Raw genomic sequence first — 13,657 nt, 5'->3', positions numbered from 1 at the left:
TCACATACTCAATATATATATATCGGTATTTCTGTGTTTCTCCGTGTGGCATACAACACATCTGAGGATATCTCTGTACAGTTATAGACTGTTGTTTGGGACTGTTACAAATACACAGCGGTGTGTACCATAGTAGATTTATTTACAGTACGGTTGTAGATGAATGTAGTGTTCTTCAGTACACTAACCACAGTACCTTTACGTAGGGCTATAAACTTAAGTCTTAGACTTAAATAGGACTCTTTAATATATATTATATTTTTTATACACATATATACTGACCCTTAACTTTTATTGTAACACAAAATTTATATTTTGAATAAACACTGTTCGTTTAACTTTTATTAATCCTGAAAAAAAAAAAAAGCAGTGTAACTTTCCTACATTGATTATAAATCAGCACAAAATGATTTCTGAAGGATCATGTGACCCTGAGGACTGGAGTAATGATGCTGAAAATACAGCTTTGATCACAGCAATACCTTATATTTTGAAGCACTTTAAAATGGAAAACTGTTATTTTAAAATGCTATATATTTTTATTTTCCTCCAAATAAATACAAGCTTGAAGAGCATAAGAAACTAGAAAAGAAAACAAAAAAATCTGACTGTTCCCAAACTTTTGAACAGCGGTGCAGGTGTGTTTATCCGCAGCTCGCTGGCGGGGGCGTGGCTTAGAGGTGTGTCGAGTGTTGTGGGCGGGGCTTGAGTTTGTAAGAGAGAGAACGTTTCTGCAGGACTCACAGTGTCTGGGCTTCAGACTCCAGCACAATCATGCTCTTCATCCCGGGTCTGTCTGCTCTTGATCCTGTCATGTAGTTTCTGAAGTGACCCAGATTTTCTACAGACTGGAAGAGATTGTTGGCGTTTGAGGATGTTTTCATTCATTCTGTTATCAGCTCTGGTCCTGTGTGGATGTGCACAGTATTCAAGCGACCAGTGCAGCTGGAGAGGAAGGTGAGCCTCGCATTTGTATCAAACTAAACCACTATTAAGTTATTACAGTAAATAGTGTATTTTCTGTCCGCAGATATATGCTTACAAAACTTATTGCACATTAAAACCTTTTATTATTACTATTTCATACTTTGCATGATTGCACTGCATGCCAGAATGTTTTTAACAAGTTAAATATTATGAAATACCCCTTTGATCATTATACGTGTTTGTATAAAAAAGGCCTTTGTACGTTTTAGTCTATAGCTATATCTTTTTGTTTTACCTTTAGCCATGCAAAGACATGTTAAACGAGTAGACTTGCAATAGCTTATAAATGTAAAGAAATGTAAATGCATGTGTTTAAACCTTGTGAGAGCTGGTTGATGGGGAAGGTCCGGGCATGCCCTTATCGGACATGTTCTTACATTTTACCTGAAGACACTGATTCGCGAACCTATTGTTCTTATGGAGCACTCCTTTTCAATGTTGGCTCCAGGACGATTCAGATTCGCGAAGGCTAATTCATAAATTATTACTCTGCTGGATTACAGCTTTGTTTGAGAATAAAAAGGTTAACATGTATGAATCATTAGTCCCAATATACTTTGTCACTGTAAGAAAATAGGCTTCAGAAAAGCTTCACGAATAAAAAAAAAAGAACCGTTTGAAAGAATCGATTCACTAAAATGAATTCGAATCCTCAGCGCTGAAGCGAAAAATGACTGACGGAAAACTGCCACTGATGGTTTTTACAGCTAGTATGTTATGCGTCAGCAGTGACGTTCATCTCTCTCTCTCTCTCTCTCTCTCTCTCTCTCTCTCTCTCTCTCTCTCTCTCTCTCTCTCTCTCTCTCTCTCTCTGACTCGCACTCTTTCTTTCAACTCCTTCACTTGACTCTTTGAAGCAGACCGCGCTGAATCTGGCCTCTATTACGCGCCGCGCAGCTTAATTGACTCCAGAAAATGATTTAATAACGTTAATTAAAAGCAAGATGAAATGGGAGGGAATGTCGGGTCATGAGTGCGAATCTCGGCTCTTTTGCTCTGAGGACATTTGGCAGTGATTTCAGCAGAAACCCAACCCCGTCAGTTTAATTATAATAATGCCCATCCAGAACCCCAGCTGGAGTCCAGACATGAACACCCAGGGCTTCAATATTTGGAGGAAATGCCGAAATATGACCAATCTGTATTTTGGAATCAGCCAATTATTTTTCAAATGCATGAGATTGAAGAAACTCAACTGGTAAAGTCAATTGGGCTTTCAGTGGTGCTTATTAAAACCAGAAAGAAGTCATCATTTTTCATGTACACCTGAAGGGTGTAAAACTCAAAGCTTCTGCTACCCAGCCGAAACAGACACAAACACTGTAATCATCCCAAAATAAGCCAAACCACAACCACTTGAAAGAGCTGTGGCGGGGGAAAAGAGACCGTCACATCTGTATGACATCTTGTGCCACATCTTTCATCTGCATGCTACCCTGCTCATATACGATGATCTTCATAGCTTCAGATGAGCTAATATCTCCACGTTTGACATCTGATCTCTCCTGATGAGGAGCAGCCAAACTCTCAGATTCCTGTCTCATTTGAAAAATAAGTAATCCATTCCTCTTTGGTTTGAACTTAAATAATAAAAGTAATACATGTAAATAAATGTTGTACAAAAGGAATAATAATGACAAAAGCACATAAAATATGGAAATATGAAGATAATTCAAAATGTATTAAATGATAACAGATAGTAGACATATTAGTACTAAAATGAAAATGGAAAGTTGCCTCTGCATGGCATTTAAAATTCTTAAGGTAATTTAATATTTTTTTATTTTTTCTGTATTGCTAAAATTGTGCATTGCTAAATTGGTGCATATAAATAAAATAACGAGTTCAAATATTCTTTGTTTTCAAGTGGTATTTTAGTATTTTTTTCCCTATTACAGTATATAATATTAAATATTATTTTGTTTAACATTTTATTATTTATTAAAATAAATTTTTTTATTTAAATATTTTTTATTGTTTAATTAAATTATTTTAAGTTTTAAAAATCAGAAAGTCATGTGCTTTTTTATTTTGTATTGTTATTTTTAATTTAAAGTTTTATTTTGTTTACATTTGTTTGAGTATTATTTAAGTTTATTTAGTTTATAAAAATGTGGAAAACATCTTATTGTTATTTTATTTGTACTTTTTGCATTAAACGTGGAATCTGTTTGTCAACAATGAGTCCTTTGAAAAAAAAAAAAAAAAAAATCATCCTTTAAAGTCATTCCAAAGCAAATGCATAAATTTCAAGATGAGATTTTCAGTCCTCCTGGAGTCTGTGTGAAGTCATCTGATATTGAAACGCTGTTGTTCTCCAGGGTTGTGTCGGTATGTCTCTGTTGAGAAAGGCTTAGCTCTCTCTCTCTCTCTCTCTCTCTCTCTCTCTCTCTCTGTCTGTCTGCAGTGGTCTGACACACGAGTATCACACACGGGACGTGGAGCAGGTGTACCTGCGCTGTGCCGAGGGCTCTCTGGAGTGGCTCTATCCCACAGGAGCCATCATCGTCAACCTGAGGCCCAACCTGCCGTCCGCCGAGGGTCAGCTGCGCGCCTGTGTCAAGCCGCGGCCGGACTCGTGCGGGGCCAGGCTGTATGTGGAGCGGGCCGGAGCGCTGCGACTGCTGCTGACGGAGGAGGACCAGGCGGCGGGACGCGTGCGCTGCTTCAGTCTACAGGAGGGGGCGCTGTTCGTGGAGGCCTCCGCCCGCCGGGACATCAGCCGGAGAATCACTGCCTTTCAGTACCAGCTGATCTCCACACACACCCCCGCCAGAGACCAGCCCCGCTCACATACAGGTACTGACCACAAAACCTCTCCCTTCAGACCTAACCCTGGACCTCTAAAGGGTCCTGAAACCCTAAAACACATGAGATGAACCCATATGAACAGGTTGCACATCAGTGAAAACAGCAGTAGCACTCATTGTGTCTGTAATTAGGGGTTTTCTCTCCTCTTCCCACCCTCTTTCCACAGTTTTCCATGACAATACACAATATTATTATTTTTAATACAGCAAAATACTAATATTTACCAATTTTCAATACAAAATGAAAACAAAAAATGTCATGCAGGGACATCTTGACAATGGCATTTCAGTATTAAATACACAAAAATGAAAACAAAAAATATAAAAACACATATAAAGTGTAAGTTTTAGTAATTTTGTTTTGTGCGTTTGTCATTTTTAGATATTTTTTTAATATAATAATTTATTTTGAAAATACATTTAAATTTTCTACTTGCTGAAATTGTTTTCTACACTGGATCTTGTGTACTATTTTTTAATTAGGATGCAAATGAATAATCAGTTCTGCACTGATTTAAACATGAGAAGAAAAATACCTGAATTTGCATTGTTTAGTTTTTGTGTGTGTGTTTTGTGTGTGTGTGTGTGTGTGTGTGTGTGTTATATTCCCACCAATGTGATCATCATAATAGTTACATTGTTAGTGAATTTTCTATAATCAACAAATAAAATACTGAATATATAGTGACCATGCACCATATTACTCAGCTCTGGAGTACACAGGAAACATGTGAAAGAGAGAGCGAGAGTTGTGTGGGGGTGGAATAACAGCACTGTCTGTCAAATAACCGTCATTCACATGAAAGACTGCTTTAGAGAGGCTGTAAACCGTCTGACCCTGTAAAACCTCCACCTCCACCCCCCAGATCCATGTTCAGCCTGACATAAGAAAACAAACAGACTAATCAGGAGGTCAGCCGGGGTCAAGCAGCCTGTAGAGCTGTCAATCACAGCCAGCGCTGCGTCTGATTGGTCTGATGCTCGCTCAGGTTTCCTAAAGATTATATTCAGTTCTTTGTGTAGAGGATCACAGACTAAATACTGAAATCTTAATAATCAGTGCTTCATTTCTTCCATATAGCGACCAGGAGTTCCTTCAGAATGCCGTTTACTTTAGTTTTTCTTTCCCGCTCCATTCCCAGAGGCTTTAGCTTCATAAACATGAGTCTTGAGGTGTCCTGAGCTCCTCACCTGTTGCTCTCACTCACACTCACACTAGGACAGGCGTCTACAGGGAGAAAACTGTGTGTGTGTGTGTTAGAGGAGGTTTCTAAGGAATGTCTGAACTGTTCTCTTGTAAGCAATGAAAGTGGACCCTGATTTATACAAGCTCAAGCTCCAAAGAAGTACCATAAAAGTCATCCATATGACCAAAATCCCAGATTTTCAGTCCATAAATTCCTTTCTTTTCATTATGGGGCTAAAAACTGTGATTTGTTGGGTGAACTGACCCTTTCACTGAAGTCTGTCTCATAAGACAGCTGTTTCAGTCGTTTTTGGTTCACAGAACGTTCTGAGAATGTTAAATTTTGATTTGAAGAACTTTTTTTCTAATGTTCTATAAAACAGTTCTAAGTTCCATAAAATGTTCTATAAAAGTTACTTCAGAGTTGTGAGTATTAACCTTAAAATAACCTTTAGGAATCCAAAAATAACCATTAGGGAACATAAAAATAATCAAGTTCTTTTTTTAATCGTCTTAAAAACAAATCCAGCCCTCTCATTGAGCTCTCCTATTATTCTAAGAGTCTGGGTTGGAGTCTTCAGCCGTGTGCGGTCAGTAAAACCAGACGAAGCCGTCCCTTCCCCGTCACAGTCTCAGCTCCGCACACTAATGAGCCGTTAGCCGCGGTGCAAGCTGCTCAAAGTCATTCAAGAGCAGTTTGAGTCGGGATCTGTATGCGAGTGTGAGGCTGAATGTGCTTTTATGTGTTACATCAGGTGAGAAATCACATTTACATTGAATCGTTTCACTGGGCCAGTCTGGAGATCAATGCTTTACATTTACATTTTACCCTATTTGTGAGTCTTAACTGAATGTGATGAAGAAAAGATGATAAATATAAGATACTGTCTTCTAAAACATGCAAAAGCAAACATGCAGCACAGCTAGAGTAATCTGATTCACTTCTGATCTGTTTGAATCATTGTAACGAATCATTTGATGATTCATCAGAAAATATGACTCACTTGAACTATTACAGCCTTTTGCAACAAATTTTATAATAAAATAAATAGTCATTTTAATCAACATTAAACAAAACTAATACACCTAACATTAAAGTGTTCATCTTTTTTTGTTTTGAGGAATTAGTTTTGTTTGCCAGAATGTTTGGTCCTCACAATGCACATTTACGGATCATATTAAAAGTGTAATGCAGACCAAAAGCGAGTTTAATTATGAGTGGATTATGCAAATACGTTAATGGAAGCAAATTCACACTGGTTGATGGGAATGACATGAATTAGGCAACGAGATTGTCACAAACACACAATATATGCCTCAATCAAGTCTTTCACACAAGATGAAAAATATTAACTCTGGTGGAAAATTTGCATGACGTGTTGTCACAACCCAATTAGCTAAGAGCTCATTGACGCGCTCGGTTATATCAGAAAATAAAAGAGAGCATTACGAAATGATTTTACTTGCTTGAGTGACACAACAAACACCCCACAAGCAATCTAGAGCGATAATGTGATGTGAATATTTGCTTAGCTTTTTACCTACAAACCTAAAAATAACCATTAGAGAACTTTCTGTTGAAGTTGTTTTATAATTGTAAATTTAAGATGTAATAATAACCTTTTGCTCTCTAATATCATCGAGTGGATTTTTGGGTAGACGTTTCCAATATTTGATACAAGTCAACCATAAAAGCCTTTTTAAATAGACAGGTGTTTATTTCACAGATGTCTAGCATGATGTGATGTGGTCTAATCTCAGTCAGATGCCGGGTTTGAAGCAGGAAAGGCAGATAATGATGATAATCTCTGAATGTGTTCAGAGGTCAAAGGTCAGAGATCACAGGACTCAGACACAGCTGGAGTGTGACGCAGCACAGGCCCCACGCGTCTGAGGAGGAAACGTGTCTCCATTTCCCTGCGCTGGTGTGTGTGTGTGTGAGAGAGAGAGAGACACGGCTGCAGTCTCAGACTCATGTAACGTGTGTGTGTGAGAGAGAGAGAGAGACACGGCTGCAGTCTCAGACTCATGTAACGTGTGTGTGTGGGTGTGTGTGTGTGTGTGTGTGACATGACTGCAGTCTCAAACTCATGTAACGTGTGTGTGTGTGTGTGTGTTTTAGCTTCATGCAGACCCTGCGCAGATGACGAGCTGCTGATGGCGATCTGTACCAGTGACTTCGGTGAGATAAATCTGCTTCTTACTGCTTTAAACAGTTAGTTTCCCTGTCATAATGTACCATATTTCCTGGAAAATAAGTCATACCTGACTATAAAGTTATTTGCACAATGAAATTCCTGTCTGAAATTTTTGCACGGTAAAAAAAAAAAAAAACAAGCTGACATTGTGTCAATCATGTGTACTCACTGCCTGTGACATTTTCACATTTATTTAGAACCAAGAGAAAACATTACCGTCTCCAGCCTCGAGAGGGCGCTCTATGTCTTCAGTGTAGACTACAGGAGCACTGAGCAGCACAGAGCGCCCTCTCGTGGCTGGAGACAGTAATGTTTTCTATTGGTTCTAAATAAATGCGAAAATGTCTATTGGTTCATGTCAAATTAATTTTGATAAATAAGTCGTACCTGACTATAAGTCGCAGGACCAGACAAACTATATAAAAAAAGCGTGATTTATAGTCTGGAAAATACGGTATGTTAGCTGCAGCAGGATTCAGATGTTAAAGTTAGTGACGTTTATTCTGTCTCTGCTCTGTGTCTCTCAGCGGTGCGCGGCAGTATTCATCATGTGGAGGAGGAGGAGGAGGAGGATGAAGATCAGGTGTCAGTGGTGGTGTCGTTGAGTCACGTGTACCGTCAGAAGAGCCGTGTGTTTGTGTCGGGCGGCGGGGGGCGCGGGCGCGGCCGGTGGACGGGTCGTGTGAAGATGCAGCGGCGGTGCGACCCGCGGGCGGGACAGGGCGAGTTCCTCTTCACAGGAGCCGTACGGTTCGGGGAAGCCTGGCTGAGATGTGCTCCGCTTTATAAAGACTTCATCAGAGTGTACCACGCAGCTCTGGACGAGGGAACGAACCCCTGCCACATACACACGGACTGAGACACACAACTATCCTCTGCTGAACTGAACCCACTCTCAAATCACATGGAAACATAGCTTTTTTCAGGACTTGGTCCAAGGTCGCATTTTATCCCAAAATCTAAATAAATAAATATAACATTTAGGATACTTCAATAAAAGTTGGATTATTTTATAACCAGGTTATGAAATAATTGTTATAATAATTAAATAAATTGCCCCTCTATAATTGTCATTTATCATTTTCAGCTGGGTTTCTTTAGATTTATTACGATCAACTGTTTTAATTTTGCAGTAATACTATTAATCAGCATAAACTAAATCTAAATTAAATCCTACCATTATGAATAAATATTTCACTTATTTCAATATTTAATTTACTTTAACATTACTGATATAATCATCATTATTATTGATATTTGTTGTTGTTGTTATTGTAACATAGTGACAGAGCAACATAGTATTTAAATAATAAATAATTGTATATAATTGCTCTATTTGTAGTGTTGAATTTAAATAATACTATTTTTTTAAAATTGGTAATTTTTTTATTGTCCTGAGAATGATGTCATATTTTTTTTTTTTTTTTTTTTTTTTTATGTTAAATATTCCTTCTTTATTTGTGTTGATTTTGGGGTGAAATGAGGCCTGGTGTGTTTGGGGATGTCCAGTGGTTCCAGATGGATGGATCTGAGCCATCAGTCCTCCCTGAAGTTGCTGTTCTTGGTTACAGACAGAAGTTGTGTGTGTTTGTGTGTTCTTGTTGCCTGACTCTATTCGACAGATGATGAGCTCTCGCCTGCATGTGTGTGTGCTGCGAGACGATGAACGCTGCTTTTGTTTAAAGCTTTGTTTAGAGTTATTGAGCGGTCAATTCTTCTGACTGACGTCTGGACTGTGTTCATGCGTTCAAGAGTGAGTTTGAGTGTAATGTGTACGTGTGTGTGTGTGTGTGTGTGTGTGTGGCTTTCTCCTCCTTGGACTCCGAGTCTGGAATAAAACACTCCTAACAGAAAACTGGTGTCAGTTTCTGTGTTTGTGTTGCTGGGTGTTTTCTGTACAAACTGCCCAGCTGTGGAGAAAATTGTGAAATGTTCATAATATAATGTGAAGGCATGTGAGTTCAGCTACACAGGATATGATGTTGTGGCTCAAAGTAAATAAATGTTCCTAAATGTTATATGGATCAATAAAAATGAGCATATGAGATAGCTCTTAAATAACAGTTGGTGATTGCTGCATTTATAAATGCCTTCGCACCATTGATCTATGACTGGATCACACTCACTCATCGGGGTCTAAACTGTGAACAGACAGCGAAGCCACCGGAAGTGGGATCTGATTGTACTAAGTGTACTAATCTCTACCGGCAGAGAGCGTCATCGAGTCACATGCGAACCGCGGACCTAAAATCACCCGATTTGAAGCAAACCACACTGTAAACCCTAATGTTGCCTTGACTTAAAAAATCAAGTAATGTTGACTAAACATTACTTAAAATTTTGCATTTTGGCCCTGTCACTTAAAAATATGAGTTAATTTAACTAATTTACCTTCAAAATGCATAAACTTAAGATTTCAAGTGTTGTGAGCTCAAAATCATGAGTAATCCTTTCGAAAAACTCAACATCACTCTGTTCTTCCTTTAATGTGATTGGCCATGGAAGAAATTCTGCCTAGCAACAAGAGAACAAAAGCACTGATTGGTGGATTACAAAATTCGTCCTTTTGGTCTGTTTGGTTGCTGAACTACAATTCAAGAGGAAGTTTTTCTTTTTGTACTATGTTCGGTGACTAAAATTATGTAGATATAAAGTTGTTTTGCATGATTTCTACTGGTGAAATATGTTAATTTAAATCCTTGTGGTACGTGATTTTGAGATGATTATTGAAACGACAACTTAAGTATTTGATGAAGTGGCCCAATCGTTTTCCTTTGAGCGAAAGAACATGGCAGCTAAAGTTACTGCTTAACTCGTTAGATCGAAAACCCTAATAAGTTGAATGAACTAAATTGATTGAGTAAACTCATTGCCTCAATTTAATTGAGTAATGGAGTCTCCCAAAACTTACATATTTAAGTTTATTTAACTTGACGGTTTTGTAGATTGTACTTAAATCACTCAGTTCACCAAACTTGATGCTAATTTAACGTACTTAAACAATTATGTTCACTTAACTTGGTACTAATTTCAAGTGTACTTATATATTTAAGTTAACTCAACATGTAAATTTAACTGAAAATGATGTTCTTATTTTTGACAGCACACTGAAGTAAAACAAATAACAGCATATTTAAACTTTGACCTTTTGACAAACTGTCTCAATATTTATGAAAATACAGTAAACCCTATACTGCACTGTAAAAACAAACAAACAAACAAACAAACAAAAAAAAAAGTCTTTTTATGTCTTTGCAGACATTGAAAAGACATCCACTGAGGAGAGAATGTTTTTATGACGTCTTTTTTTAATGTTTTTTATGTCTTCTGTACATCCGATATAGACGTTCACATATCCTCCTTACAAGGTTCTGTGACTTTATTTCTGTCAGACATCTAAAGAAGCTCTTATTGAGAAGTAACAGAGGTTTAAATGTGCATACTTGATTCATTTGAAGTCACCATTGTGGTGGAAAATGTTTGGTTTAGTTGGGATCTTGGTCCAGATACTTCTTATGTTCGCTTGTCTCTTGCTGCTATAACAGTATATTTTAAAATGATGTTTTTGTGGCGAAAAAAGACAAAGTTTAAAAGAGCTCAGGTGTTATCAGCTCTTTGTTGGTGTAAGCTTGTCTCTTGCTGCTGTAACTTGTGTGTTGTAAAACACTGTTACTGTGGCAAAGAGAGTTGAGATCTAACATACACATATCTTGCTTGTAATGGTGACTAGTTATAGTAAAATAAAATGTATTGCTGCAACTATGGATATACTTTTATGGATATAAACTTTGTAGATAAAACAATGTACTTACTTTCAGAAAACCGATCACGTCGTCACAAACAGACATCAAGATTTTGGATATGCATCACATCAATGGTGACAATCAGAACAAAAAAAGGCTGGAAAATAAGGAGGAGTTTGTGCTATGGAGCTCTTTTGTTTGTCACCGTTGTTGTGATGCATATGCTAAATCTAGAAGTCTGTGTGTGTGTGAGTACTTGATTGATTCTTTTACTCAAGTTATTTCAAACGCATTCATTTCGTCCATATTTAAAATAAGTATTTTACTCCTGGTGCCTGTTAAAAATATCAAACAAAACTTATTTTATGATCTCAAATACGCATTATGTGATGACTTTCTCACCAACAAAAAACATCAAATAACACCTGAGCTCATTTAAATTTGTCTTTTTTCACCACAAAAACAGCGTTTTAAAATACACCAATACAGCAGCAAGAGACAAATTAACCCAAGAAGTAACTGGACCAAGATCCCAACTAAACCAAACACTTTCCACCACAATGGTGACTTCAAATGAATCATGTATCAACATTTAAACCTCTGAGGGATTTAGGTAGTCTACAAAACCGTCAAGTTAAATAAACTTAAATATGTAAGTTTTGGGAGACTCCATTACTCAATTAAATTGAGGCAACAAGTTTACTCAATAAATTTAGTTCAGTCAACTTATTAGGGTTTTCAGTGCAGTCAAACGGGACTAGCTTTATGTTATATGTAAATTCATATTTATTTTCAATGTTTATGGCATTTTTTGGGGCAGTTTAGGGGGCTGTGTCTCCGCAATGACGACACAGATAATTGATCCAACACAAAATATAGCCTATTTCTTTATGAACATAACAATAACTATATCAGGAATTATTAACCATGCACTTATTAGCTTCAGAAATGGATTTGAATAAATTACAATTAATTGTTAATATTGCTATTGAAATGCAAAGCTTAACATCTTGGAAACATCTTGGAAATAAAGCCTTTAAATAATTTTAAACCCATGCTGTTTACAGTAAGTTATTTCTCTGAATTAATTCTGATATGTATATTTTTAATGTCCTGATTAAGGAAATATGCAAATATGCGCAAGTTATATTCCTGGGTGCTGGATCTATAGCTGCCCACTGCTCTGTGTGTGTGTTCACTGAGTGTTCACTTCTCACTGCTGTGTGTGTGTGCACTTGGGTTAAATGCACCACTTCCGAGTATGGGCAACAGATGTCACAACTTTTTTTTTATTGTATGCTAGATTAATAATTAATTTAACCACTGTTTAAATCATTACCTGCTTCAATAAGAATGCTGTTAATGAAAGCATTGTTGAAACATTTGCACTTAATGCGCTGAATTACAAATAAAAACACTATAACAAAATCATATAAACACTGAATAACTGTACAAGGCAAATAATGTTAAGCTATGTGTATACAAAGCATAAATATTTATTCAGTTTCAGAATGAGCACTTTATCGTTTGTTATTTATTCACACACACAAATATATATATGACAGAGCTACACTTGGATAGGTATTTCAAAGATGGCCGCCGAGTGACATTACTTGACTTAAAGGAAACACGCAGTTCACCAGTGCTTCATATTTTAAAGAAAATATTTGTTTATAAGCTGTTTTCCCCACTTCTGAGATGTCTCTGTTAACATAACCAACCTAACCTAACCAAGACCAAGCTAAAACACTATTAACCCAATCAAATATATCCTGGAGAAATGTCTGTCTATTCATCTGACACTGGACAGAAGAACCATGACATAACTGTGCTTCCATGGTCCTTATGTCATTGTTCAGGGTTAGGTTCCTCCCATGGTTTGTGGGCTGATCTCCAAGCCCAGCTCTCATCTGATCTGTCTTGAGTCTAAAGACTTTCTCCCGCTCAGCTGTCTCAAGCACGGCTGGAATGAAACACAGATAACTCAGACGTGACTCTGAGTGTGTGTGACGGGTTATTATTAACAGCACTGACCTGACGCAGAAGCTGTCTTTCCGAGTCTCTGTGGTTTTTGCTGGAAGCCAGTGAAATCAATACAACTTCAACTGTTGGTTTTATCAGTGTGCTGTTTAGCCTTAACCCAAGGAAAACCAATGACAAGTCGCTAAGTCATGCATATCTACAAAACCAGATGTGTTTTATTTCATGACTGATAGTCAGTAGCAGCCTTTTTATGATGTAGGCTTGTTTATTTGTTTCCAAATAAATGCCATCTTGTATCCCAGTTTTAATAGAGTAGAGACATTAGGTTGACTTGAGTAAACGCTATGACTATCAATATCGATGGGGTAAATATGTATATTGAGCAGAACATAGTCTGTATATCAACAATGTGCTGTCATGACCTTTTGTCAAAATGTTCAGTACACAACCAGACTGCATTGCGTCCATGCAGTACAGTATACCACAATCCAACGCGCTTAACTGGACTTTTCTTAAATCAGCTGTCTAAAAATGATTTCTTTACTGGTGCATCACTACTGGTTTGCACAACGTTTTGTGTGAGTGACCTTTTTAACGTAAGAGCAGCTCGTCAAACTTGAATGTGCGAGGCTTCCCGTGTCATTTAAGCTGTACCTAAAAGATATTGTTTGGTTATACACCAAAATTTGTTGCATTATTTAAATGTATTGAGAGCTCAGGTCAGCAACATATACGTGTGACCTAGTGAGA

The 13,657-nt window shown here is 37.4% G+C and overlaps 1 protein-coding gene across 1 annotated transcript; it reads left to right on the top strand.

The window, feature by feature from the left end:
• Positions 1–695: 695 nt before the first annotated feature.
• On the top strand, positions 696–8,387 carry LOC113079255 (meteorin-like protein). Its single transcript, XM_026251480.1, has 4 exons — positions 696–957; positions 3,395–3,786; positions 7,106–7,165; positions 7,709–8,387. The coding sequence occupies exons 1-4, from the start codon at positions 875–877 to the stop codon at positions 8,038–8,040; spliced, it is 867 nt and encodes a 288-aa protein (XP_026107265.1). The 5' UTR covers positions 696–874; the 3' UTR covers positions 8,041–8,387.
• Positions 8,388–13,657: the final 5,270 nt, after the last annotated feature.

The sequence above is a fragment of the Carassius auratus genome, unplaced genomic scaffold (assembly GCF_003368295.1).
Source record: "Carassius auratus strain Wakin unplaced genomic scaffold, ASM336829v1 scaf_tig00027515, whole genome shotgun sequence".
Classification (NCBI taxonomy): Eukaryota; Metazoa; Chordata; class Actinopteri; order Cypriniformes; family Cyprinidae; genus Carassius; species Carassius auratus.
Note: the sequence above shows the minus strand (reverse complement) of the source record. Positions and strands in the feature narration are given on the sequence as shown.